The 25,058-nt window shown below is 46.2% G+C and overlaps 1 protein-coding gene across 1 annotated transcript in view; it reads right to left on the reverse strand.

Moving 5' to 3' along the window:
- Positions 1 to 5,661, reverse strand: part of MTNR1B (melatonin receptor 1B) — a 36,343-nt gene extending 30,682 nt beyond the window's left edge. The window contains exon 1 of the mRNA XM_081910006.1: positions 5,161 to 5,661. Coding sequence (XP_081766132.1) covers positions 5,161 to 5,440 — 280 coding nt within the window. The 5' untranslated portion in view covers positions 5,441 to 5,661. The remainder of the gene's footprint in view (positions 1 to 5,160) is intronic.
- Between the last annotated feature and the right edge of the window lie 19,397 nt (positions 5,662 to 25,058).

The following is a 25,058-nucleotide window of genomic DNA, read 5'->3' on the forward strand; positions in this document are numbered from 1 at the left end:
TTCTATCAAGTGAGATTCTCCACACCCAAGCTCCCCAAAAGATTAGGCTACAGAGCAAGGGTAGTAGCATTATTGTCGCAGTGTGGAGTGTCCATGGTCAGTCAGCTTTGTCATCCTCCAAAATGCTCCATTCCCTCTTGGTTTTCCTCCCCTCTGCCAACAGTTATAGAAATCATAGAATTGTAGAGTTGGAAAGAACCCTGAGACTCATCTGGTCCAACCACCTTGCAAGGCAAGACTATGCAGCTGTCTCATACGGGGATTGAACCTGCAACCTTTGTATTATCAGCACCATGCTCTAACGAGCTGAGACTGAATGCCTGCAATCCCCAACAGGCTGATTTGGGGATTCCCTCTGCCCTTAGGCATTTGTTACGTAAAGTTTTTGTGCTACAAACCTTGGGCAAGTCTGCTGATAACTTTCTCTTTCTCCCTCCCTCCCTCCCTCCCTCTCCTGTGGTTGGTGCTCTTTGGGCAACATAAACTATGGTCTGCATGACTGAACATCAGAAATGGAACCAACGATAATCATACTTGAAATGCAATGTGGCATCTTAAAGACTAGCAGATTTGTGCCAAAGGAGATTTGCGACACAGAAGTCTTTGTGGTTGTCACCTTAACCTTACAGCATTGTTGCCTGGAAGAGGGGTTGATTGTTAAGCCACCTTAGGAACTGTAATTCTATGAAGGGAAAGGGGCTTCCTCTCAGAACGCTTAACTAATAATAATAATAATTAGTAATAATAATAATAATAATTTATTATTTATACCCCACCCACTCTAGGCGGCTTCCAACAAAGTATTAAAATACAGTGGTCTGTTAAACATTAAAAGCTTCCCTAAACAGGGCTGCCTTCAGATGTCTTCTAAAAGTCTGGTAGTTGTTCTTCTCTTTGACACCTGGTGGAAGGGCGTTCCACAGGGCGGGTGCCACTACTGAGAAGGCCCTCTGCCTGGTTCCCTGTAACTTGGCTTCTCACAGTGAGGGAATCGCCACAAGGCCCTTGGCGCCGGACCTCAGTGTCTGGGCAGAACGATGGGGGTGGAAACTCTCCTTCAGGTATACTGGACCACAGCTACTGGGATTGTTTGGGGGAAGCCATGACTGTTGAAGTGGTATGCTAGTGCTTTAAATATGTAGTGCGGATGTGGCCCAAATGTTGCATCAAGGAGTGCTTCAGCTCAGCATTCCTAGAATCTTAGAGCTGGAAAGGACCCAAGAATCATCTAGTCTAGTTTGGAAACTTCAGCTAGTGCAGAATTCAGCGGCCAGGTTGCTCACTGGAGCAAGATGGTTTGAGCATATTACACCAATCCTAAAGGGATGTGGGTGGCGCTGTGGTCTAAACTACAGAGCCTAGGGCTTGCCGATTGGAAGATTGGCGGTTTGAATCCCCGCAATGGGGTGAGCGCCTATTGTTCGGTCCCAGCTCCTGCCCACCTAGCAGTCCCACTGTCGAACAGCTCTCCCTGTTAGTAGGTTCTTCCTAATGCTTAGTCAGAATCTCCTTTCTTGTAACTTGAAGCCATTGGCTCAGGTCTCTGGAGCAGAAGAAACCTTCTCCATCCTCCATGTGGCAGCCCTTTAGATATCTGAAGATGTCTATCATATCTCCTCTCAGTTTCCTCTTTTCAGGCTGAACATACCCAGCTCCTTCAACCATTCCTCATAAGGCATGGTTTCAAGACTCTTGATCATTTTGGTTGCCCTCTTCTGCAGACATTCCAGTTTGTCAATAGCCTTCTTCAACTGTGACACCCAGAACTGGACACAGGACTCCAGGTGGGATCTGACCAAGGCAGAATAGAGTGGGACTATTACTTCCCTTGAATGAGACACAGTGGAATGGTCTCCCTCAGGAGGTGGTGGACTCTCCTTCCTAGGAGGTTTTTAAGCTGAGGTTGGGTGGCCATCTGTCATGGATGCTTTAGCTGAGATTCCTGCATTGAAAGGGGTTAGATTAGATGATCCTTGGGGTCTCTTCCAACTCTACAATTCTAGGAGAGCACTGTTAATTTTGCCAGTAGCTACCACTGCCCTTTGTGGGAATGAATTCTGTAGTTTAACTATGCACTTAGTGATGTATGAAAGTGAGAGCTGGACCATAAAGAAGGCTGATCACCAAAGAATTGATGCTTTTGAATTATGGTGCTGGAAGAGACTCTTGAAAGTCCCATGGACTGCAAGAAGAACAAACCTATCCATTCTTAAGGAAATCAGCCCTGAATGCTGATGTTGGGAAAGAAGGAGGGCACAAGGAGAAGGGGACGACAGAGGATGAGATGGTTGGATAGTGTTCTCGAAGCTACCAGCATGAGTTTGACCAAACTGCGGGAGGCAGTGGAAGACAGGAGTGCCCGGCGTGCTCTGGTCCATGGGGTCACGAAGAGTTGGACACGACTAAACAACAACAAAATCTTGTCCCTGGCCCTGGCATCTTCTTCCAATGTCTGGAAGCAACCCCATAATATATTATGAAAGAGAAGATGAGAGTGTCCCAGAGCATATGCTGAGTGCCTGTTGCCCACCCAATGTTTTTATCCCATCCTTCTCCCAATGAGTTCAGAAAGTGCACACCATCTGCTTGCTCCCTTCATTTTTGTGACACTTTGAGGAAGGTTTGGCTGAGGGATGTGCTCTGACCCACTGTTACTTTATAAACTCCCTAAGAGACTGTAGATTTGAACCCAGATTCACCCAGACTAAGTCCAACACTCCACCCACTACACCACACTGCTGTCAGCTATCTCTTACTACCCATCAACAGAGCAAGCACCCCCCCCGACCCCACAGACAAGAGAGAGTCTTTGGACCCCTTACAGCCTAGCAGATACATTGCGGCAAGAGGAAGGCCCCAACAATATGTTAAATCTGTTGGTCGTGTGGCATCCCAGATATTCCTTCTGTGTTTGCTGTAATAGACTAAGCACAGAAGCTTAGGATCGTGGAGCTGGAAGGGACCATAGAGGCCATTTAGGCGAACCCCTTGTTCAATGCAGAATCTGCAATGGAGGATCCAGTGACATCACTGACAGATGGCTGGCCAGCCTCTGCTTAAATAACTCCAGAAAAAGAGAGCCTACCACCTCCCGAGGAAGACTGTTCCATAGCCAAATGGCTCTTATCATTAGGAAGCTTCTCCTAATGTTTAATTCAAATCTGCTTCCTTACATCGTTTCTAGTCCAGCCCTCCGGAGCAACGAAAGAACAATCCAGCGCCGTCATCTTCCGAGTGACAGCTCTGTGGATATTTGAAGAGAGCTCCTCTCTGAGATTTATAGACACCAACAGAGTAAAAGTGAAGCCATTTCGTCTCCTTTAAGGATGAAATGGAGACTCCCACCACCTATCTAACCTACTTTTACAAAGCTCTCCTAAAACGGGGTGGGGTCATCCCTATCTTCAGCTCCTTCACGCTCCCCATTCAATATGGGTGAGGTTACAAGTGCTGGAGCTGTCCAGTCCGTCTACCACGGAGTGCTGAAAAGCTCACAGATTTCCATTCATTCCGACAGCCTGCAGTTAAGAAGAACTCCCCACAGGGGGAGAGTTTTGCAAACACTGCAGGAAATGAATTGCTGTCAGTTTCCCACGGGATCTAAGCACTGAACTACGGAGAGCTCCTCTGCTTTAATCCCACCATTCACAAAATGGCCAAGGCTATTGAAAAATGCAAGACAAAATTGGCAACCACTGGGCACAATCCGGCCCAGCCTAAGCATGTTTAAGATCCACTGCGTTTTATGGGAGAGTTCAACCGTGTTTAACTCTATCCTCCTGAAGCCAACAGGATTTCAAAGAAGCTTAACTATGTTTGCTATTGCAGATGGTAGGTGAGCACGGTGTGAACTTGACAACCAGATATATAAGCTTGGCTGCTATGTGCCATTGAGAGCAATGGGGCTTACTTCCTGGTAAACAGTTTTAGGGTTACTTCAGGAGACTGCAACAAGGATGGAATGATAACTCACACAAAAGGAAATAAAACTGTTTATAGCCAGTAGAACTTTTTTCCAAGTAGATCTGGTAAGAATTGTGTGACAGCAACCCACTCCTCCGGTCTCTTTCGCCCCCACCCCCTCCGTGTGTGAACTCGATAAGATTTGTATCTAGAGCATGTATTGATCTTCAGGCAGGTATATTGGAAGGGACTGCAACTGTCTCTTTATACACAAGGCTGAACACGTCCAACACAGCTTGATTATGTGCAAACTGGGACCAGGGTAGAGAGAGGACGGTCCCTCAGTTCAATGCGTTGCGCAGGTATAAAGATCAACAGAAGGTCTCGAATAGTGTTGAGGTTCGTATCATAGCAATGCTGGACGCAGCATAGTTGTGGCACAACAGTTCAGTCAAGTTCATTGCAAAGTTGCAGAATCACAGTGTGCGCCCTACTGTAGCTTTTAGGGCTGACAAAGTACAACACGGAACGAAGCTGGACTGTTTGCAAGTTAAGGTCGAATGACAGTGGATGGATCTATCAATAGTTATTCGCTATGAAACTTAAATGGAGACTCTATGAGAGTTGAACCACTGACCAGACATTGCCAGGGAGCAAGGAAAGAGGGGGTCGGTCTACAGCCTTTAAGCTTTGCTAGTGAGCTTCCTTTAGGAATCTAGTTGGCCACTTTTGGAAAAAGGATTCTGGACTAACTAGACCTTTTGGTCCGATCCATCCGGGCTTATCTTACGAACCAGATAGAGGCTTGTGTGACTTGGAGGGAGGTTTGAATCTTGGGACTTCAGAAAGTAAAAACGGGGAGCACGGTGGAATCTAGTATTCCTTTAGAAGTATGGGATTGTATTAGGATGAGATCCGAGGTGGAGAGTCAGGTTCTATTTGGGCGGTTAGCAGTGTGCAATGTATCTTAAATAAACAAGCGAGCAAACTTTTGGCAGGCTCCGGTGGTTCTGCATACTTTCTCCCTCTGTGTTCCAGAAGAGAAGTAAGAAGGGATCGATCCCTGGAGGCAAATCGCCACCCGCACAACTGCTCTCTCAGCCTGTCAAAAGCAGCCAGAACCTCGCATCCCCAAAATAAGGCTGCACAACGCCATGCGCAATCCCTCTCTCCCCGTCCCATCGCTGCTGGGACGCGCGCAAAGGGCTCAAGCCCTGCCCCGCACGCGCTCACTTTCCGCGCGCGTCCTCCTGTTACCTGAATTCCTGAGCTTGCGGTTCTTGAACACCGAGATAATGACCAGCAGGCTGCCCGCGATATCCACCACGGTGGTGAAGATCAGCACGCTGGACAGCGCCGCGACTACCCAGCCCGGCCGGGGGTCTGCTGCCCCAGCAGCCGCCCCTGCGGCTGCTTCTCCTCCGGCCGCCTCCGCTTCTGCATCCGCCGCCGCCTCGGCCTCCCCTCGCTGGGAGAAGCCGAAGCCCCCTCGGCCGCCCAGCCCGCAGCAGTTCCTTAAGGAGCCATTCTCCAGCATCGCGGACCCCTGCGCCCCCAGCCCGGCCCTCGCTGCGCTCCCTCTGCTCGCATCGGAAAGAGGCGCCTCCGGGACTTCCCCTCCTCTCCTTGCCCCGTCCCAGGTGCGCTGCCTCCGGTGACTGCCCGGCTCCCGCCAGCGCCAAGGGTTTTAATAGACGGCTTCCCACTCGCCAGGCTCCGCCCCTCGCGCTTGGCTCTTTTGTTTAAAAAAGGAAAGGAGGCGGGGCTTCAGCCCAATCTCCGCCCACTCTCGGTTCGACTCCTGTAAGGGAAAATGGGACCCAGGGGAGTGGGAGGAGGGGTCAAGGCGCTAGGTCCCGCCCACTGGCGCCCTGGCCCCGCCCCCGCCCCCACGTAGGCGGGGCCTGCCAGGCTGCGAGGGAACTTTTTCTTCGCTGCCTTTCAGTTCGCCGGCAGCTTCGAAGAGGTAAGGCGCGCGGGTGGGAAGGTGTCCCTCGTTCCTTGCACGCCGACACGGAGTGACACACGCCGATTACTCACCGGATTAGCTGTGTGGAAACGCGGACGGAGGAGGAGGAGAGCAGCACGCGTTTTGGTGCGCGGAAGGGAAGAAGTGTCCAGGAGGATTGGGAGGGGAGCAACGGCGGGACTGAAAATTGCAATTGTTCTCATTGTTGGCAGATGCGCGCTATTTTGGAAAACGCTGCAAAGAAATAGGGGAGAAATAGGTGACGGCTGCATGCACAACACGTGTTTCAAGCGCACGCCGCTCCCCAAGAATCCCGGGAGCTGCATTTTATCCCTTACAGAGCTATGTTTCCCAGCACCCTTAGCAAACTATAGTTCTCAGGATTTTTGGGGTGTGTGGGTGCTTCAAATGCATGCTTGTGTATGCAGCCACAGGCGCAGGTTAGAAACAGGTCGTTTGCAAACAGTTTGAATAGTCACATTTTAACAAAAGTTAAACAAGCAGAGGGGGTTCCAAAGTGTGTGTTTGTGATGTACATTGGATGGGTCAATAAAAGAATCTTCTGTGTCTCGTATTACAATGTTCCCAAATATAGTTGCATAAGATGAGCCCAGATGGATCAGGTTGAAGTTCCACTTTGTTCAGCATCCTGTTCTCTTGCAGTGCCCGGTCAGATGCTTCTGCGAGGTCCACAACCTAGGCATTGATGCAACACACACACGTTCCCTGTATCTCCCTCACATTTGGAATTCAAAAAGTCCTGCCTCGAAACTACTGGAGAACAGCTGTCGGCAGACATGCCATGGATGCTCAAGTTGAGATTCCTGCATTGCAGGGGGTTAAACTAGATGACCCTTGATGTCCCTTCCAACACTTCCAGTTCTGTGATTCTATGTTTCCATTGTCAAATAACTCCTCCAGAAATTTCATAGTCCCCTCTGAACTGGCGGCTGTTACTGAGTGAGAGTCTTTGCATTGCACACCAACATACTTCTAAGGTTCCAATCTTATGCACGCTTACCTTGGAGAAAGGTCCCACCAAATGCAGTGGGATTTGCTCCTGAATGGGCAGGTATGCGATTGCGCTGTAAAGCTGAAATATCAAACATGCTTACTAGGGCAGAACCTGTATGCGCCTCCAGATATCGCTGCTCACCAACTCCCATCAGCCAGAGCCAGCACAGCCAATAGCAGTTAATGACTGGTGTTGTAGCTCCCAAAAAATATCTGGAGGAGACCAGATTGGTGAAGCACGGCATACACCTATGACAGGGTGGGCAATCCATGACCTCCAAAAGTGGTTGGGCTCCAACTCCCATAAGCCCCCACCAGCCTGGTCAATGGTCAGGGATGGTGGAACTGGGGACCCAGTTTTTCTGTGGTGATCACACAGGGTCCCCGCACATTTCACTATCTATTGATCCCTGTGCCACCACTTTATTTCTCACTGCCACCACCCAGGCCCTACCTGGTACAATACTGAGTCCAGTCAGGGTTAAATCGGAACACAAACTTCTGTTTATTTATTGCAGTTTAACAAGCATGTGGTTTCATAAACGGTATTGGTCAATTACAATCATGGGGTGTCTATCCAGACCTATACCTTCTGCTACCTGTTCTCACTCACTAAACCACCTCTCAGATATTTACTCGTCTTTCTAGCTCCTAACTGTTCCTGACTCAGCTTATTTCACTACACTAACTCAACCTACCTACAGACTCTATCCCAATTCATTCACTCCCACTCCAACCAACCACCCAACTCCCAATGAACTCCTCCCTTCGCCCCTCCCAGAGTTGGTTTTATAGTCCCTCTGACTCCACCTCCGGGTTCTGATTGGGTAACCTGTTTAACTATTTCACCTCCAGCACTCTCATATGTTAACATCACATCTTGTACTAAGGAATACACACCACTGGATATTCTACAAGTGAGTGTGCCCCATTGAGCACAGCAGTAGTTATTCCAAAGCACATGGGCTCAATTTCACAGCAGCTCTATATTTCGTATGTCTTGCCTGATCGTAAACACATTTACTTGGAGGCAGGCCTTTTTTTCGCACAACTGGGATTGCATCCTTCTAAAAGCTTCAGCCTTTCATGGAGATAAAGAACTGCACTTTCCCCATTAGTTTAGTGCATGCCTTTGTTGCCTTTGTCCAACCAAAACAAAAAAAATTCCTTCCAGCAGCACCTTAAAGACCAACTAAGTTAGTTCTTGGTATGAGCTTTCGTGTGCATGCACACTTCTTCAGATACACATGCGTGTATCTGAAGAAGTGTGCATGCACACGAAAGCTCATACCAAGAACTAACTTAGTTGGTCTATAAGGTGCTACTGGAAGGAATTTTTTTTTGTTTTGACTATGGCAGACCAACACGGCTACCTATCTGTAACTTTGTCCAACCAAGTACCATTTGGAATCCTGGTTTCTCTGGCCCTGGGTCTTTGACTTTAACAACATGGTAACGCCAAGGTTGCACATTCAGTCCCCATAAGGGACAGCTGCATATTCCAGTATTGTTGAGGGTTGGACCTGATGATCCTCAGGGATCATCTTCCAACTCTGTGATTCTTACTCTATTGCAACACCCTGATGTCTAGAGCTACAGCCAGGGATGTTCTTGTTCACACAAATATTAAGTCGCATAAGTCAGAGCTCCTGTTCCCTCCACTTTGTCAACACTCCCAACCATGGTAAATGCGTATATTAGTCAAAACTGCACACAAAAATGTTCGTTAGAGGAAATTGGCCCTAAAACGCTGGTGGATTTTCATGAGAAATTTGCAGAGCGCTGCAGAAATGCAGAGAGTTGAATTTATGATTGGAAAAATGAAAGATATTAAATCTCCGGATTTCCCTTATTCTGAAACCATGCTTGTGAGTATGCAGCTACTCCTTCTCCCCCGCCTCCCAACAACCACATGTTTAATTAGGGGTTTAAACCCCAATTAAAAACTGTGTCCAGTCCAGATCCTGTTTGGGTCAACCATTGGATCCTTCCAGGTCAGGCTACTCCTTTTATCAGATCGGAGCTGCTCCAAAGCATCACATTAGGACCCAAATCAAATTGGTGTGTGTGTGCACATTCCAAAGCTAAAATCCAACTCTTTCATCACCCGTTGTTTCTCACCCACAACAGACGCCCCAGGGAGGATGCCAAATTATTAAAGCTATTTTTGGAATACACATTCAATTTCTTATGGCAATACGCCCTAGTATATTTGGCAACAGCTAAGATGATCTAAAGCTGCTTCTCATGATACAGCTCCTGGCGGGCGGGGGGTGGGGGGTGGGGGCTGTTGCTAGAAATCGTTTCTGTGTGGAGGTTGATCCCTCCAACAGGATATTTTATTTGTATTTCCTATCTTAGTACGGTGTCTTAAATATATGTAGCATAGATGCAAATTGGTGAGGTGCAGAAAAAGGGAAGCAAAAATGATCAAGGGGCTAGAGCAGGCATAGGCAAACTCTGCCCTCCAGATGATTTGGGACTACAGTTCCCATCATCCCTGACCACTGGTCCTGTTAGCTAGGGATGATGGGAGTTGTCGTCCCAAAACATCTGGAGGGCCGAGTTTGCCTATGCCTGGGCTAGAGGAACCCCCTAAGAGGAAAGGTTACAGCTCTGGGGATTTTTTTAGTTCCGCAAAAAGGAACGAGTAAAGCAGGACATGATAGAGGTACAGTGGTACCTCAGGTTAAGAACTTAATTCGTTATGGAGGTCCGTTCTTTACCTGAAACTGTTCTTAACTTGAAGCACCACAATGGAGCCTCCTGCTGCCGCCGCACTGCTGGAGCACGATTTCTGTTCTCATCCTGAAGCAAAGTTCTTAACCCAAGGTACTATTTCTGGGTTAGCGGAGTCTGTAACCTGAAGTGTCTGTAACCTGTAGTTACTTGACAGCTTCATTCTCTGGCTCTGGATTCTACTATTCTGAGAGAAGGAGAAAGACTTCTGCTGATTCCCTTTCTCCACACTAAACCACTGAGCCTCTTGGGCTTGCCGATCAGAAGGTCAGCAGTTCATGATGGGGTGAGCTCCCATTGCTCTGTCTCAGCTCCTGCCAGCCTAGCAGTTCGAAAGCACACCAATGCAAATAGATAATTAGATACTGCTGCGGCAGGAAGGCAAACAGTGTTTCTGTGCCCTCTGGTTTCCGTCATGGTGTTCCGTTGCACCAGAAGCTGTTTAGTCATGCTGGCCACATGACCTAGAAAGTTTTCTGTGGACAAATGCTGGCTCCCTCGGCCTATAGAGCAAGATGAGCGCCCGCACACCATAGTTGCCATTGACTGGACTTAACTGTCCAGGGGTCCTTTACCTTTACCTTTAGTGTTATCCTTCTTAGGCATCCACACTGATCTGCTGAAAATTCTCTTGTGTTCAGGTCTGGCTTGGAGCTTTCTCATAGGTGATGTTCAACCAGATGGACCTTTGACCTGAACTTTTTAGGTCCTTTAGAGGTCCGAAGGCTGCTCCAGCAGACATTGGTAGAGGGGACCTTCTGTCATTCATTAATTCGTTGTACGGCCTGAAAATCCAAGATAAGGTAATCAAGCACTGGAAACATCTGCGTAATCCTCCTTTATCTCCTTCATTGAACAGGGTAGAGAGCATTGGGTTTTTAGTTCATGCCTTAATTAAGGAGTCCATGTAATCTTCCTCTTATCTTAACTGTCTCTCCACAGCCTTGGGAGTTTCAGAATCCGGTGAGGATAGGTTGCTTTTAACCAGGAACTCTTAGGCAGCCTTTGGGAAGAGCCCAAGATGGACCTGGAATCCAGAGGTGCACATTAGGAAGAAGGAAAATTCTTCTTACCTACCCACCTGGCAAGAAAATGTGTATGTTGTTCAGACTCCCTTAGTGGGAAAATGTTTTGCAAAAAAATCAGATAAGCAACCATCAGCTGAGAAATCCTTTGGTCAGCTAGCACTCTTACTTTTGCTTTGTTCTGTTTCCTGTTTCCTGGTATGTTATTCTTCTGTAGTCCATTGATTCCAAGCATTTCTTGGAGCAGTTATTCATCAATAGCAATAAATATATTCATTCACTCCCATGTCACATAATAAAGCTGTCTTCCGCGCACAGCTAACTACTCAGCCCCCCTACCCCCCCCCGTTCAGAAGTCAATTTATGGAGTTTCTTTTCTCTTGCGTAGAGCTGCTTAATTGATTGACTCTCTGCAGTTCATTTTCATGCGACCTCACTGATTTCCCACTCTCCATACCTGAAATAAAGGGACTATTTTTTGTGCTACGATCCTTTACTTCTCTCTCTCTCTCGCGGGAGAAAGGTTGCGTGAAACACACACACACACACACACACACACACACATTCTGCTTTCCACTACAGTGGTACCTCGGGTTAAGTACTTAATTCGTTCTGGAGGTCTGTTCTTAAGCTGAAACTGTTCTTAAACTGAAGCACCACTTTAGCTAATGGGGCCTCCTGCTGCTGCCGTGCCGCCGGAGCACAATTTCTGTTTTCATCCTGAAGCAAAGTTATTAAACTGAAGCACTATTTATGGATTAGCAGAGTCTGTAAACTGAAGCGTATGTAACCTGAAGCGTCTGTAGCCCAAGGTACCACTGTATCTAATTCTTAAAGCAATGTTCAATTACCGGCATTTAAAAATATATGCAAAATTTAAAACATAAATTATGGGGGCAAAGCTACGACAAAATCATCTCAGATAAGCAACTGAGAATGCAGCAGGTCTCTCTCTCAGCTGGACTCACCTACATGAATTCCCCAACCCCAGCTCAGCCAAAGATCTGCCAATGTGTAACTTGCTCCATTGTAAGTCCCCCCCCCCCAAACTGTGCTCTAGGCCTGTGGCCGGGGTGGGACCAGAGAAGGGAGAACCTACGCTTGTTCCGCTTGGTCATGTGACCTGGGAACCCAAATTAGAGCGCTGTTTTGAAGGTTTGTTTCCCCTCTGCCTGGTTTAGGCAGAGCAGCAGCTGTAGCCCCTGTAGACTTGGATCTTGTGTTACTTTATACCTTCTAACATTTCTCAGATGAAAATAGGGACGTCCTATTCAACAAGGGATGCGGGTGGTGCTGTAGGTTAAACCACAGAGCCTAGGACTTGCCGACCAGAAGGTCAGTGGTTCGAATCCCCGCAACGGGGTGAGCTCCCGTTGCTCGGTCCCAGCTCCTGCCAACATAGCAGTTCGAAAGCACGTCAAAGTGCAAGTAGATAAGTAGGTACCACTCCAGCAGGAAGGTAAACGGCGTTTCCGTGCGCTGCTCTGGTTCACCAGAAGTGGCTTAGTCATGCTGGCCACATGACCCGGAAGCTGTATGCCGGCTCCCTTGGCCAGTAAAGCGAGATGAGCCTAATGGTCCTAATGGTCGCCATCCCTTTACCTTTTTATTCAACAACAACATTTATACCCTGTCTATCTGACTGGGTTGCTCCAGCCACCCTGGGTGACTTCCAAAATATTGTTATAAGAAAAAACTGCTCCTTTTCCCTTATGGGGTATCCAAGAGCCTGTATAGAGTCCTTACGTGCGTTCCCTATCAGCAGTAGAAAATAACAGAGGCCAGCCAGAGTATATTGAGAAGCAAAGTGACCAGTAAGCCTGATATTTATTAACTGATGCAACAGGGTCCGCACTCACCACACACAGGAGGGAGGAGAAAACTCTGAACAATGCTGCACAAGCCATTATATAGACCGCCCTGTAGCCCATGACCACACCCCTGAAACATCATACATACATCACAGAAGGAGGCAGTCTACAGCAGAGGAGGCGGTCTATAGCAGAAATCCTGTTTGCCAGGATACCTGATAATGGTCACTGATTGCATTACCTGGGCAGTCTGGCCATTCTTTTGTGATCATTAATACTTTACTTCCTGAATGCAGGTCACAGGCTCACCCTATTCATACACAAATATGCCCTTAAGACAGGATATGTGAGCAAAAGACAATGGGGAGGCTTTCCCATTTCCTTGTTCCTTGCAGAGGAATATATTGAGGTAAATTTGGGAGAGTCAAAATGGCTTCAGGATTGCTCTCCTGTACTATTTCAGACATGTGGTTTATATACTTATGTATGTGTTTGCCTTGTACATTTATGAACATTTAATTTATAAAGGACCTTAAAAACATAATAAAACATTCAACATTTATATATATATATATAAAACACCTTCCCCTTACAGAGCTGCCTTCAGATGGCTTGGGGGTCAGATACACTGGCTTAAATTATGCTATCTTGCTTCGCACCAGTTTCCTGGACATAAGTTTGCTCCCTAAACCTCAAACATTTGGAAACTTCAGAAATTTGAAGCACCAGTTCTTTTTAAATTTATTTTTAAGCCATCAGAGAAGCATTCATGATGCAAAAGCCTGCTGGGGGAAAACATGGTTATGAACCAAGCATCTGAAAATAAGCATGGGCACTGAACGAATGCATGGGCACTAGTATACGGGAGTTTCCGCAGAATTTGGCCTAGTTTATCTTTTTTTTTTTAAAAAAAAAGCACCTCAAATATAATTTTTCCAAGCAATTTCACTCACCGCAACATACAAACGCAAAAGTCACAAAACAGGTCTAACCCTACCATTTGAGATGTGGGGGGGGGGGGTATTTCTTGGCTATGCTACCATTTTGTGAGCTTCCTGTCCCAACAGTTTAGCAGTCCTGAGAAGACAGACATTTCAGGGAAATTAATAGCCAAGGACAACCCGATGCTTGAAAAAATCAATGTGTGTTGTATTCAAAGGGTGTCTAGTACAGTCGATTCCTGTTCTTGGATGCCTCACAAATATTATCATTGTGTTCAAGAAGGCTGAGAGCCAGCTTTACTGGAGAAAAAAGTGTGCTTTGTTGAAAGAAAAGAAAAGAAAAGAAAAGAAAAGAAAAGAGAACAATTTGTCCTGTTCTGGCCAAACATATTGATCAGCTGTGCAATGCTTGAATTAAAGAGCCCTGCTGGATTCCATCGGTAGCCCATCTTCTCCAGAATCTTCTTCTTCTTGTGGTCTACCTAGCAGATGCCTTTGAGAAGTCCACAAGAAGGAGGATCTGAGCACAACTGTACTCTCACTCCTAGTGATTCTCAGCAGCTGGTAGTCAGTCTGCCTCTTGAGAGTGGAGGTAGAACATGGCAATTAGCTACTGACAGCCTCTTCCTCCATGAATTTGTCCAGTCCTCTTTTAAAGCCATCCAAGTTGCTGGGAGCGAATTCGATAGTTTTAAGTATATGCTTTGTGAGGAAGTATTTTCTTCTGTCTGTCCAGAATCTTCCAGTACCTAGCTTCTTTGGATGATCGTAGATTCTACTATTATAAGAGAGGGAGGGAGGGAGGGAAATTACATAGTTTTAACTATAGAATGAAGGAAGGGAGGGGTTTATTTCTTCCATGGCATAGATTTTTTTTTAATGTTTCAATTTTTTATTTTTTTTTACCAACAACCGAAACACAAACAGTGAAATTCCCCAGGCGGCTGATACATTGGGTATACATAACCAATAACAACATATTCAAATCAACCATATGTACATTTTTATATACGTTAACACTCCTCCATCCACAAGGTTTATTTAACTTTTAACATTTTAATTGCCCCAAATTGTTCAAACCTACCCAAACAATTCAATATCTTCTCAAACCAATCCTCCTCTTTCTCACTGACCTTAAACCCTTTCATTCTGTGTGCCTTCACAGTTAGATATTCTAAAATTATAGTATTATTCAGTTTTTTCCTTCATTGGTTCAGCCCTAGCTCTTCTGCATTTTTCCAGTTACTTGCTATAACCTGTCTGGCTGCAGTTACCATCAATTTTACCCATTTACATTCCTCTTTTGTTTTTAACTCGGTGCTACTCAGCATTAATATAGATATTCCAACCTTCCTACCCACAATTCTTGCTATTTCTACCATGGCACAGATAAAAACCTCTTGCTGGAGAAAAATCTGTGGGGCTGTTATGCTCGGGCTGCTTTCAATATGTACATGATGAGCCACCAAAAATTAACATTTTCGTGTTGGAAAATAAATGTCTCAGTGGCATCACCAGTTGTCTGAAATATCCAAGGGCTGAGATGCAACAGCATCTGTCTCTTCATGGTTCAAATGGGAAAAGCAAACAAATAAATAATGACTATATTGTGAAATGACAGGTGCACATTGTGGTGCCCTTGTCAATAGCGTTAATAGTGATGATGATACATATTTCAGCCTGCTCTTCTGCTGTACCCAGATCAGAATAATCATCAGAATACAAAAAAAAGATATAAGATGCAAATAAATAATTTACATCAGGCTGAAGCAGAGGGGGAAACAGAAGGGATGTCGGGTCGCTCCTTCAGCACAGCTGAGGGACTGGCAACGTTTGGTACCTCCTCTCCTTGAACTTTCCTGTCCATTAGAAAATATTGTAACCATGAACTTGAACCTGAGTTTGCTCATTTCCTCTTTCCTCCCAGTCTGTTTTCCTTTCATGCCATGTACTTTTAGACAGTCAGTGTGAGGGACTGTATTTTCGTGTACATGGACTTTATGCTGCTCTGGGAACACTGGGTTTTTTAAAAAATCAAAAGAAATACAACAACAATGCCAAATGTGAATATGAGCAATGGAATCTGTAGCAAGTACAAAGGGAACAAATCAGATGGGTATGTTCATGAAGAATTAACAGGAGTCAAATGGGATGCAATGGATTGTGGGTGGGTGTTGCACCAGGGATGCTAAAAGGACTCCTCTCTGCATCCCAGAATAATTGACTTCATCTTTTGCCCCCATCGGAAGGGACATGGGTGGTGCTGTGAGTTAAACTACAGAGCCTAGGACTTGCCAGTCAGAAGGTCGGCGGTTCGAATCCCTGCAATGGGGTGAGCTCCTGTTGCTCGGTCCCTACTCCTGCCAACCTAGCAGTTCGAAAGCATGTCAAAGTGCAAGTGGATAAATAGGTACTGCTCCAGCGGGAAGGTAAACGCCATTTCCGTGTGCTGCTCTGGTTCGCCAGAAGCAGCTTAGTCATGCTGGCCACATGATCCGGAAGCTAAATGCTGGCTCCCTCGGCCAATAAAGCGAGATGAGCACCGCAATCCCAGAGTCGGTCACGACTGGACCTAATGGTCAGTGGTCCCTTTACCTTTACCTTTGCCCCCATCAAAAGGAAAAGAGTTGCATACTCTGCCACAGGGGTAGACAACACGGAGTCCTCCAAAAGCTGTTGGACTCCATCTCCCATCAGCCCCACCCAGCATGGCCTGGGCTGATGGGAGTTGTAGTCCAACAATATCTGGGGAGTGCTCCACATTGACTACCCTTGCTCTGTGAGCTTCCACTTCCATAACAACTACAGAGGAAGTTTCAGGGATGTTAGGAACTACAAAGTGCAAAGGAGTTCGGAATTTTGCCAGGCCAAAAGTGTGCCCTGTGGCACTGAGCTGCGATGACTTACAAAACGATCGTATCAGAAATCATCCTGAGTTGCGTCTCTAAGGCAAAGTGGTATACTTTCAAATAACGTATTGCAGAAGGTTTTTTTTGTGGGGGGTGTTAAAGAAAAGAACGCCTTCTGAATGATTGCCAAGGGGTTCCCTGTCTCAGATTAGTGTTAAGAGATTTGCTTTTTTGAGATGCAGGTCAGTCCTTCTTTGTTTATTCTCTGCCTCCCCCAAGACCCTCTTTGTGCTTGTGCTCTGGGAAAGAAAACTGAGCAACAGCTTCTATAGTGAAGCCATCAAACACTCTGCACACCACTTTTCCTGCCGGAGGCTACTCCTTCCCTGTTGTTCTTTCATTTTTATACTGTGTAGTTTTAGAGCTGCTGCCTGAGATGCGTCTGTGCTGCTTCCCCTCCTTCCACCCTACAAGCTTATCTCAAACCAGTTCTCCAAAGCTTCAAACTCTTCATTAGGAGGGGTGGAAAATATAGGAAGACAGACAGCGCTGCAGAAACTGGCATCCTGTGAATGTTGAATTTCCTACTAGAGCAGAGAATGGAATAAAAAAAAACCCAGCGGTACTTATTAGGTTCTTATGTGCCTCTGTATAGAGAAAAGCTACCGTATTTTCCCGTGTATAACACGCCCCCATGTATAATATGCCCCCTACTTTTGGGGACTCAGATTTAAGAAAATGGGAGGAGATGGGCCAAAGTTGTTGAGCTTTGTTTGGGGAGGATTTCCCAGAGTTGCTGAGCTTTTTTTGGAGGGGAATGGTGGAAATCACTCACCCAACTCACAAACACTGTCAATCTCACCCATTGCAGGAAAAAACCACAAGCACCTTGTTTTAGAGTAAAAAAACCCTTGTCTTATACATGGAAAAGTGCAGTAATTAGGAGCAGTTTGTTTGTGCAAACATTTTCACCCATGGCCAAAAAGCATATTGTTTATTGTATAATTGGGCTGCGGCGGCGTATGAGACTATGCCAGCTTGCCTGTCTTTGCTCCTTCCTCTTCATACCTCTTCTGATTCTGTGAGACCAGGGGGGAGCTTGTTGCAGCAGGAACAAGCAGCATATTGTTTATTGTATAATGGGGGCGACTGTTGGTTTCTGTGTGTTGCCACTGTGCAGTGCTCTTGGAGTCACAAGACTCTGTTTACATTCCAGGGATTCCAGACTGTTGGAAGTCTCACAGAAGACAGGAGACGATGTGATGTTACTGGTTTCCTGTTCCTTTGTTTTCAGTTTCTCTCTGCTCTCACAGAGAGAGGATGTATTTTCTTTTCTGTCTGCGTAGTTAGGAATAAAACATTCTTTAGCCATGTAGCTCATACTATTTCGGCTCCTTCCCTGTGCTGGATATTCCGCGTAATGACGGAATGTGCTTGGAGCCTCATCAAAGGCTCAGGTCGTTAATCATTGTCGGAGGAGCTCAGTCGAACGCAAGTCCGACAGCGGCGGTGTATGAGACTATGCCGGCTTGCCTGTCTTTGCTCCTTCCTCTTCATACCACTTCTGATTCTGGGAGACCAGGGGGGAGCTTGTTGCAGCAGGAGAGGGAGACACCCTGGCTTCTTCAGCAGCCTGCATCTCTGCATGTTGGCTCCCTCCCTCCACTTCTGTCTTTCATTCTGGACATCTTTCTGCCACAGCCTCTTTCTACTCACTGCACCCTGTTACTTCTTTAGCTTCTGACACCTCCTTCTCCCCGCAGTCTTCGTCCCACCACCAATCCCCTGGCTCTGAGCCTTCTTCCCTGGGGAGGGTGCCTCTCGCCATTCCTCTGCATTGGTCACAATATCAAGTATCTGCAAGGCTGAATAAACAAGTTTTTGCCCGGAGCCTAAATCAGACAATGATGGTGCCAGGCATGTCTCCTTGGGGAGAGCATTCCCCAGATAGGGAGCTGCCACTGAGAAGACCCTGTCTTGCGTTGCCATCAAAAGAGCAGCTGGTGAAACAAGAGCAAGGAGATTGAAGACCAAATCCGATGAGGGAAGACCTAGCTCCTTTGGTCAGACCTCAGATGGAGCACAGACTTCCGTTCTAGAACATGTCTTACAGGCGGATGACAAAGATAGTTAGGGAAATGGAAACAAGGCCCAATGCGGAAAGGTTAATGGGAGCTGGTACTTTGATTCTGGAGAAGAGGCAATTAAGAGGCAATATGATAGCCATCTTCAAATATTCAAAGTGCTTTCTTGTAAATGACAGAGGGAAGAAGAAGAAGAAGAGTTTGGATTTGATATCCCGCTTTATCACTACCCGAAGGAGTCTCAAAGCGGCTAACATTCTCCTTTCCCTTCCTCCCCCACAACAAACACTCTGTGAGGTGAGTGGGGCTGAGAGACTTCAGAGAAGTGTGACTGGCCCAAGGTCACCCAGCAGCTGTGTGTGGAGGAGCAGAGACGCGAACCCGGTTCACCAGATTACGAGTCCACTGCTCTTAACCACTACACCACACTGGCTCTCTCACTGGGAACTCATTTCCTGTTTGAACCAATAGGTTCAAATTAACATGTTAGGAAGAGCTCTTGAGGTTCCTTTAATTGCTGGAAAGGAAAATCTGGTGCACTGTGCTTCCCTTATCTTGCACCTGCAGGACTTCTCATTAGCGTTTAAAAGTCACTGTGACCTGGCAACCAGCCAAGTAGGTCACTGTGTTCTGACAACCTGCCAAGGGTGTGGTGGTTCTTGGGTATATGAAGAGGGGTCTGCACACTGACTCTTTGCTTCATTGCAAGGGAGCTCTGCCAAATTGATACTGAACTCTGTGTCGTATGCATGCTGTGAGTTGTACCTGCTTTGCATTTGAAGCCTGCAACTTCTGCTAGGGATCTAGTAGAAGCCTGTATATAGTGAAACTGCCTTAAGGCTTTGGCCCTGTCAGTAAAGGACTACACTGACTGAAGAGATGGGAGTCTGGCTGGATTTCTTCCAGCACAAAACTACACTGCCACGAACCTACACACTTATTATTATTTTATTTGTATACCGTCTTTCTATCTTACAATATTCAAGGCAGTTTACAAGCCGAAGAAACAAAAAAAATGCACATTTATAACAATCTAATGCAACACAAAAATGTGATAATAAAACAAAACTTTAAAATAAGCAACCTACATCAAAAAGTAATATTCAACAATTATTAGAGTAGTATAAAATAATAATGTCAACATATAAAAGTTAAACAGAAATCCACTCAACAGTTACAATAAATAATTTCTAAACTATAATCAATAAAACAATGGCAAGCCACAGTACATAAAATAATATAATACAAATTGAGAAGCAAAGACTAGAGGGTGAGGCAAGGCAGGTGGAAGGAGGCCTTGCCTAGAATCATAGAATCATAGAGTTGGAAGAGACCACAAGGGCCATCGAGTCCAACCCCCTGCCAAGCAGGAAACACCATCAGAGCACTCCTGACATATGGTTGTCAAGCCTCTGCTTAAAGACCTCCAAAGAAGGAGACTCCACCACACTCCTTGGCAGCATATTCCACTGTCAAACAGCTCTTACTGTCAGGAAGTTCTTCCTAATGTTTAGGTGGAATCTTCTTTCTTGTAGTTTGGATCCATTGCTCCGTGTCCGCTTCTCTGGAGCAGCAGAAAACAACCTTTCTCCCTCCTCTATGTGACATCCTTTTATATATTTGAACATGGCTATCATATCACCCCTTAACCTCTTCTTCTCCAGGCTAAATATGCCCAGCTCTCCTGGGCTTAATTCTGGCCAGCTCTCTTAGCCGTTCCTCATAAGGCATCGTTTCCAGGCCTTTGACCATTTTGGTTGCCCTCCTTTGGACACGTTCCAGTTTGTCAGTGTCCTTCTTGAACTGTGGTGCCCAGAACTGGACACAGTACTCCAGCTGAGGTCTGACCAGAGCAGAATACAGTGACACTATTACTTCCCTTGATCTAGATGCTATACTCCTATTGAAGCAGCCCAGAATTGCATTGGCTTTTTTAGCTGCTGCGTCACACTGATGAAGTCTCTCCCCTCACAGTTCTTCCTCCAGGCACAGCTTCCTTATGAGGGCCTGGGGGTGGGGCGAGGCAGGTGGAAAGGGTCAGGAGTTCAGCCTACACTCGAGTAGGACCCTGGCAGAGACACATGCCTAACTGGCATGTTTCCTCCCTCCTGGTCCTTCGTTCGGGAGCTTCAGAAGCTTTCTTCATCCCAAACATCACAGCGACCGATGCCAACCGACACCAGCACACTTAGGGAGCCACAGAGTTTGCACATCATGCACGTGACAGACCTCAGCAACTCAGCATTTTGGCTAATCTACTTTATTTACATATAAACACACACGGAGCACTGCAACATGGCTCCCTCTCTAGCATCAGACAGCAAAGAGAATGAACAAAGGACACTAGTCCCACTTCACGGAACACAGTAACACAAACATCCTGTCTCCGTCACATCCCACTCTGTGGAGTCAAAACATACACCGTCATGTGATAGACAACAATCCTATGACTGCAATCGTGGAGCAGGAATTCTAACAGAAAGAGGTCTTGCCTGATGGAGTCTCTCCCCTCACAGTTCTTCCTCCAGGCACAGCTACCTTATGAGGAGTCCCAGGGCCAGGTAGTGGGGCAAGACAGGTAGAAGAAAGCCTTGCCTTATAGAGTCTCTCCCCTTGGGGAGCAGCACACGTTTGACACAACAAGAGCTTCCTGATGGCGTGACCCATTTGATTGTGGATCTATCATATACAATCCCCTTCCCAAACAGTATGAGAATCAAAGCACAGCCATCTGTCAAAATTCACACTTATTCAGATTTTGCGATGCACTAGTCAGTGTTTGCAAAGATAATAATATTTTTTGAAACAAACAAACCAACAAACCTGCATATATAAGAGGAAAGGATGTATAAAGATGAATAGATTGGTTAAAAAATAACGTATAAAAATGCATTATATTAGGATGTGGCTGTAATCCGGTTTCCTTTGAGTCAAATTCTTCACTTTTTCTTCCAGTCCCACAGGCCACAGCAGCAGTCTGTATTCTCAAAAAGCAGTATTTTTTTCATTATTATTTAGGAGTGCATTGTGGATGGATATTGCTCCCCAAACATTTTAAAAGAAAGGAAAACCAATTTCAGGTACCTGCAATAATTGGCCACTCGTCTTTCTGCCTGTGCCAATATTTCCTGCTGTTGTTGCTCTAGAGGAAGCTATGGTGCATTCATCATCAATTTATCATAATCAACAGACCCGAAAGAAGAACAAAATAAAGCCACTTTGTGCACCATAGTCTTAAGCAGAGAGCAAAACGCAAAGCAGAGTACAGTGGTACCTCGGGTGAAGAACTTAATTCGTTCTGGAGGTCCGTTCTTAACCTGAATCTGTTCTTAACCTGAAGCACCACTTTAGCTAATGGGGCCTCCTGCTGCCGCCGCGCCGCCAGAGCACAATTTCTCTTCTCATCCTGAAGCAAAGTTCTTAACCCGAGGTACTATTTCTGGGTTAGCCAAGTCTGTAACCTGAAGCATCTGTAACCTGAAGCGTCTGCAACCTGAGGTTCCACTGTATAACATAAATGTGGTTGGCTCAGGTATGCATGTGTACAAGGTGATGGATCATGTAAACTAAGCCCATTGTTCCAAATGATCCTTCCAATTGCCACCTTGTTCTCACAGTCATTGATAAAAAATTTATGGCCACCAGTAACACCCAAAAGTGGTTTGTTTGTTTTTATCTCCTAGCAAGTATCCAACAATAAATTGGCTGACCTTTCAGATAAGGAAGCAAAGAGCTAATCATTTCATAGAATAAGGGAATAATAGATTTGTAGAGTTGGAAGATACCCGGGTGGGGGAGTCATCTAGTCCAACGCCCTGCAATGCAGGAATCACAACAAAAGCATCCATGACAGATGGACATCCAACCTCTGCTTAGAAACCTCCAAGGAAGGAGAGCCCACAACCTCTTGAGGGAGTCTGTTCTACTGTCGAACAGCTCTCCCTGTTAGTAGGTTCTTCCTAATCCTTAGTCAGAATCTCCTTTCTTGTAACTAGGAGCCATTGGCTCAGATCTCTGGAGCAGAAGAAACCTTCTCCATCCTCCATGTGGCAGCCCTTTAGATATCTGAAGATGTCTATCACATCTCCTCTCAGTTTCCTCTTTTCAGGCTGATCATACCCAGCTCCTTCAACCATTCCTCATAAGGCATGGTTTCAAGACTCTTGATCGTTTTGGTTGCCCTCCTCTGCCGACATTCCAGTTTGTCAATAGCCTTCTTAAACTGTGGCACCCAGAACTGGACGCAGGATTCCAGGTGGGATCTGACCATCGCAGAACAGAGTGGGACTATTACTTCCCTTGACTGAAACATAGTAGACCGGTCTCCCTCAGGAGGTGGTGGACTCTCCTTCCTTGGAGGTTTTTATGCTGAGGTGGGATGGCCATCCATTATGGATGCTTTAGCTGAGATTCCTGCATTGCAGGGGGTTAGATTAGATGCCCCTTGGGGTCCCTTCCAACTCTACAATTCTAGGAGAGCACTGTTAATTTTGCCAGTAGCTACCGCTGCCTTTTGTGGGAATGAATTCTGTAGCTTAACTATGCACTTAGTGATGTATGAAAGTGAGAGCTGGACCATAAAGAAGGCTGATCACCGAAGAACTGATACTTTTGAATTATGGTGCTGGAGGAGACTCTTGAGAGTCCCATGGACTGCAAGAAGATCAAACCTATCCATTCTGAAGGAAATCAGCCCTGAGTGCTCACTGAAAGGACAGATCCTGAAGCTGAGGCTCCAATACTTTGGCCACCTCCTGAGAAGAGTAAACTCCCTGGAAAAGACCCTGATGTTGGGAAGGGGACAACAGAGGACGAGATGCTTTGATAGTGTTCTTGAAGCTACTAGCATGAGTTTGACCAAACTGCAGGAGGCAGTGGAAGGCAGAAGTGCCTGGCGTGCTCTGGTCCATGGGGTCATGAAGAGTTGGACACGAATAAACGACTAAACAACAACAAACTATGCACTGTGTAAAGCAGTGCTCTTTTGCCAGTCCTGATTCTCCCAACATACAGGTTCATTCTGCTGCTTTCTCCTTAGGCACACTTCTCCACTCTGTAGCTTTCCCTTTTCTTTCTCTGCACTTAATCACCATCACTCCACTCCTTTCCCTTTCTCCTCTTAACATTTTCTCCCAGCTGACCTCTCCATTCTGTGCCCCTCCCTCCACGGTTCTCAGGGCTTTACACCATACCAGGAGGCAAGTAATTTGTCAACGAATGTTGCCACCTGGCTTCCACTTAAAAGCGGGGACTTCGCGCCTTAGGAAGACGCATGCAATTGCTTATTGATGTGAAGCAATAATGTTGGCGGAGGCAGGTGGGAGACGTTTCCTGGGGATTAATGGATGTCTGGGGTGAGCGATGATGCCAGGCACAACTGGGTGGCAGAGACTAGGGCTATTAATTCCCAGGGAATCCTATATATCTCAAGGACTGCTGTTTGTATGGCCTTACAACCCAGAATACACCAGTCAACATTCTTCAAGTGAAAGGAAAGTCAGTGGGGGGAAAGGGGTTGGGGACTGAGAAATATGTGTACAGATATTTATTTTCAAAATGTGCACCTGCGAAGGGAACGTGACACAGTTTTCAGAGAGGCCTGCGGCTATGAATCACGGCGCCCTCAATATTACCCAACCTGTGACGTGCCCGGGATCACACCTGTCAATATCTTCTAATGAACTTCAGCTACGTAAAAGCACATCTCCAAAGGAACTGGGTAATTGCATGCTGAAGGTGAGGAGCAAATCAACCGCTTCCTGCTGGTTAAAGTGGATTGGAACAGGAGGGGGAGCTCTCCTGTTCTTGCCAAAAGAGGCAGCGAAGCTGTGTCTAGACGCTGCTGTGGCATGAGCATCGAAACAGCAAAATCAAGGAAGGAGAAATAAGCCCTGGCAGGTGAGCATCAGGGCAAAGATGGGTTGGGCGGGAGTAGGCTTGGCTCAGAGGGTTGCATCCAGAGTTAGTTCTACTCAGAACACACCCACTGAACAAGACTTTGCTGAATATAATCCATTGCCGGTCAGACCTACCCTCAAAGCAGCATTTGTATAGCACTGATATTTCTTTATTGACAGGAGAGAGCCAGAAGTAAATCACACTGAGCGAGTGGAGTTAACTCTTTATTGCCCAAAACAGGATCTGCACAGGAGTGCCAGGCTTAATGAGCAACACCGAATTTACCTTTTATTGGTATCTTTATGAACTTACCTAAAAAGACAAAGAAAACAAAAGACTGAGTTAAGCATTTGAAAAATCTATCGAAATCAGACATTATAAGTTCATCTTAGACTGGGTAGTTTGCAAATTTCTGTGGCTTTGCATAAGACTTTGTATTTTTCTCAGATGATTGATAAAGAATGTATAATTATTTTGGTAATTATTGTGTGTATATTAGTCGCCAATGTGTCGCATGAGTCGTACCACCTCTATCAGCAGCACATGTTGCATTTTTCTAGGCTTAATGAGCACAGCAACTCATCTCTGGTAGGTCTTGCGCCCCACCCCCCGAAAAAGTTGCTGAAACTGAAGGTCCCAGTCTCCCCACAGTTGCCTAAGTCCTCTCCTCTCCAGGGTTTCCCCCAAGCAATCAGAGACTGCACCTTCATGAAGTTAACTTCTCCTCTGCCTTTTTCTGCTCTTTTCATGCCTCTCCTGGTTCAGGAAGACCAGAGAGAAGGGGAGCTCGTCACAGCAGGAAGGGGAGACACTAGTCCCTCTTCA

Source organism: Podarcis melisellensis (assembly GCF_964234715.1).
Source record: "Podarcis melisellensis genome assembly, chromosome: 4".
Classification (NCBI taxonomy): domain Eukaryota; kingdom Metazoa; phylum Chordata; class Lepidosauria; order Squamata; family Lacertidae; genus Podarcis; species Podarcis melisellensis.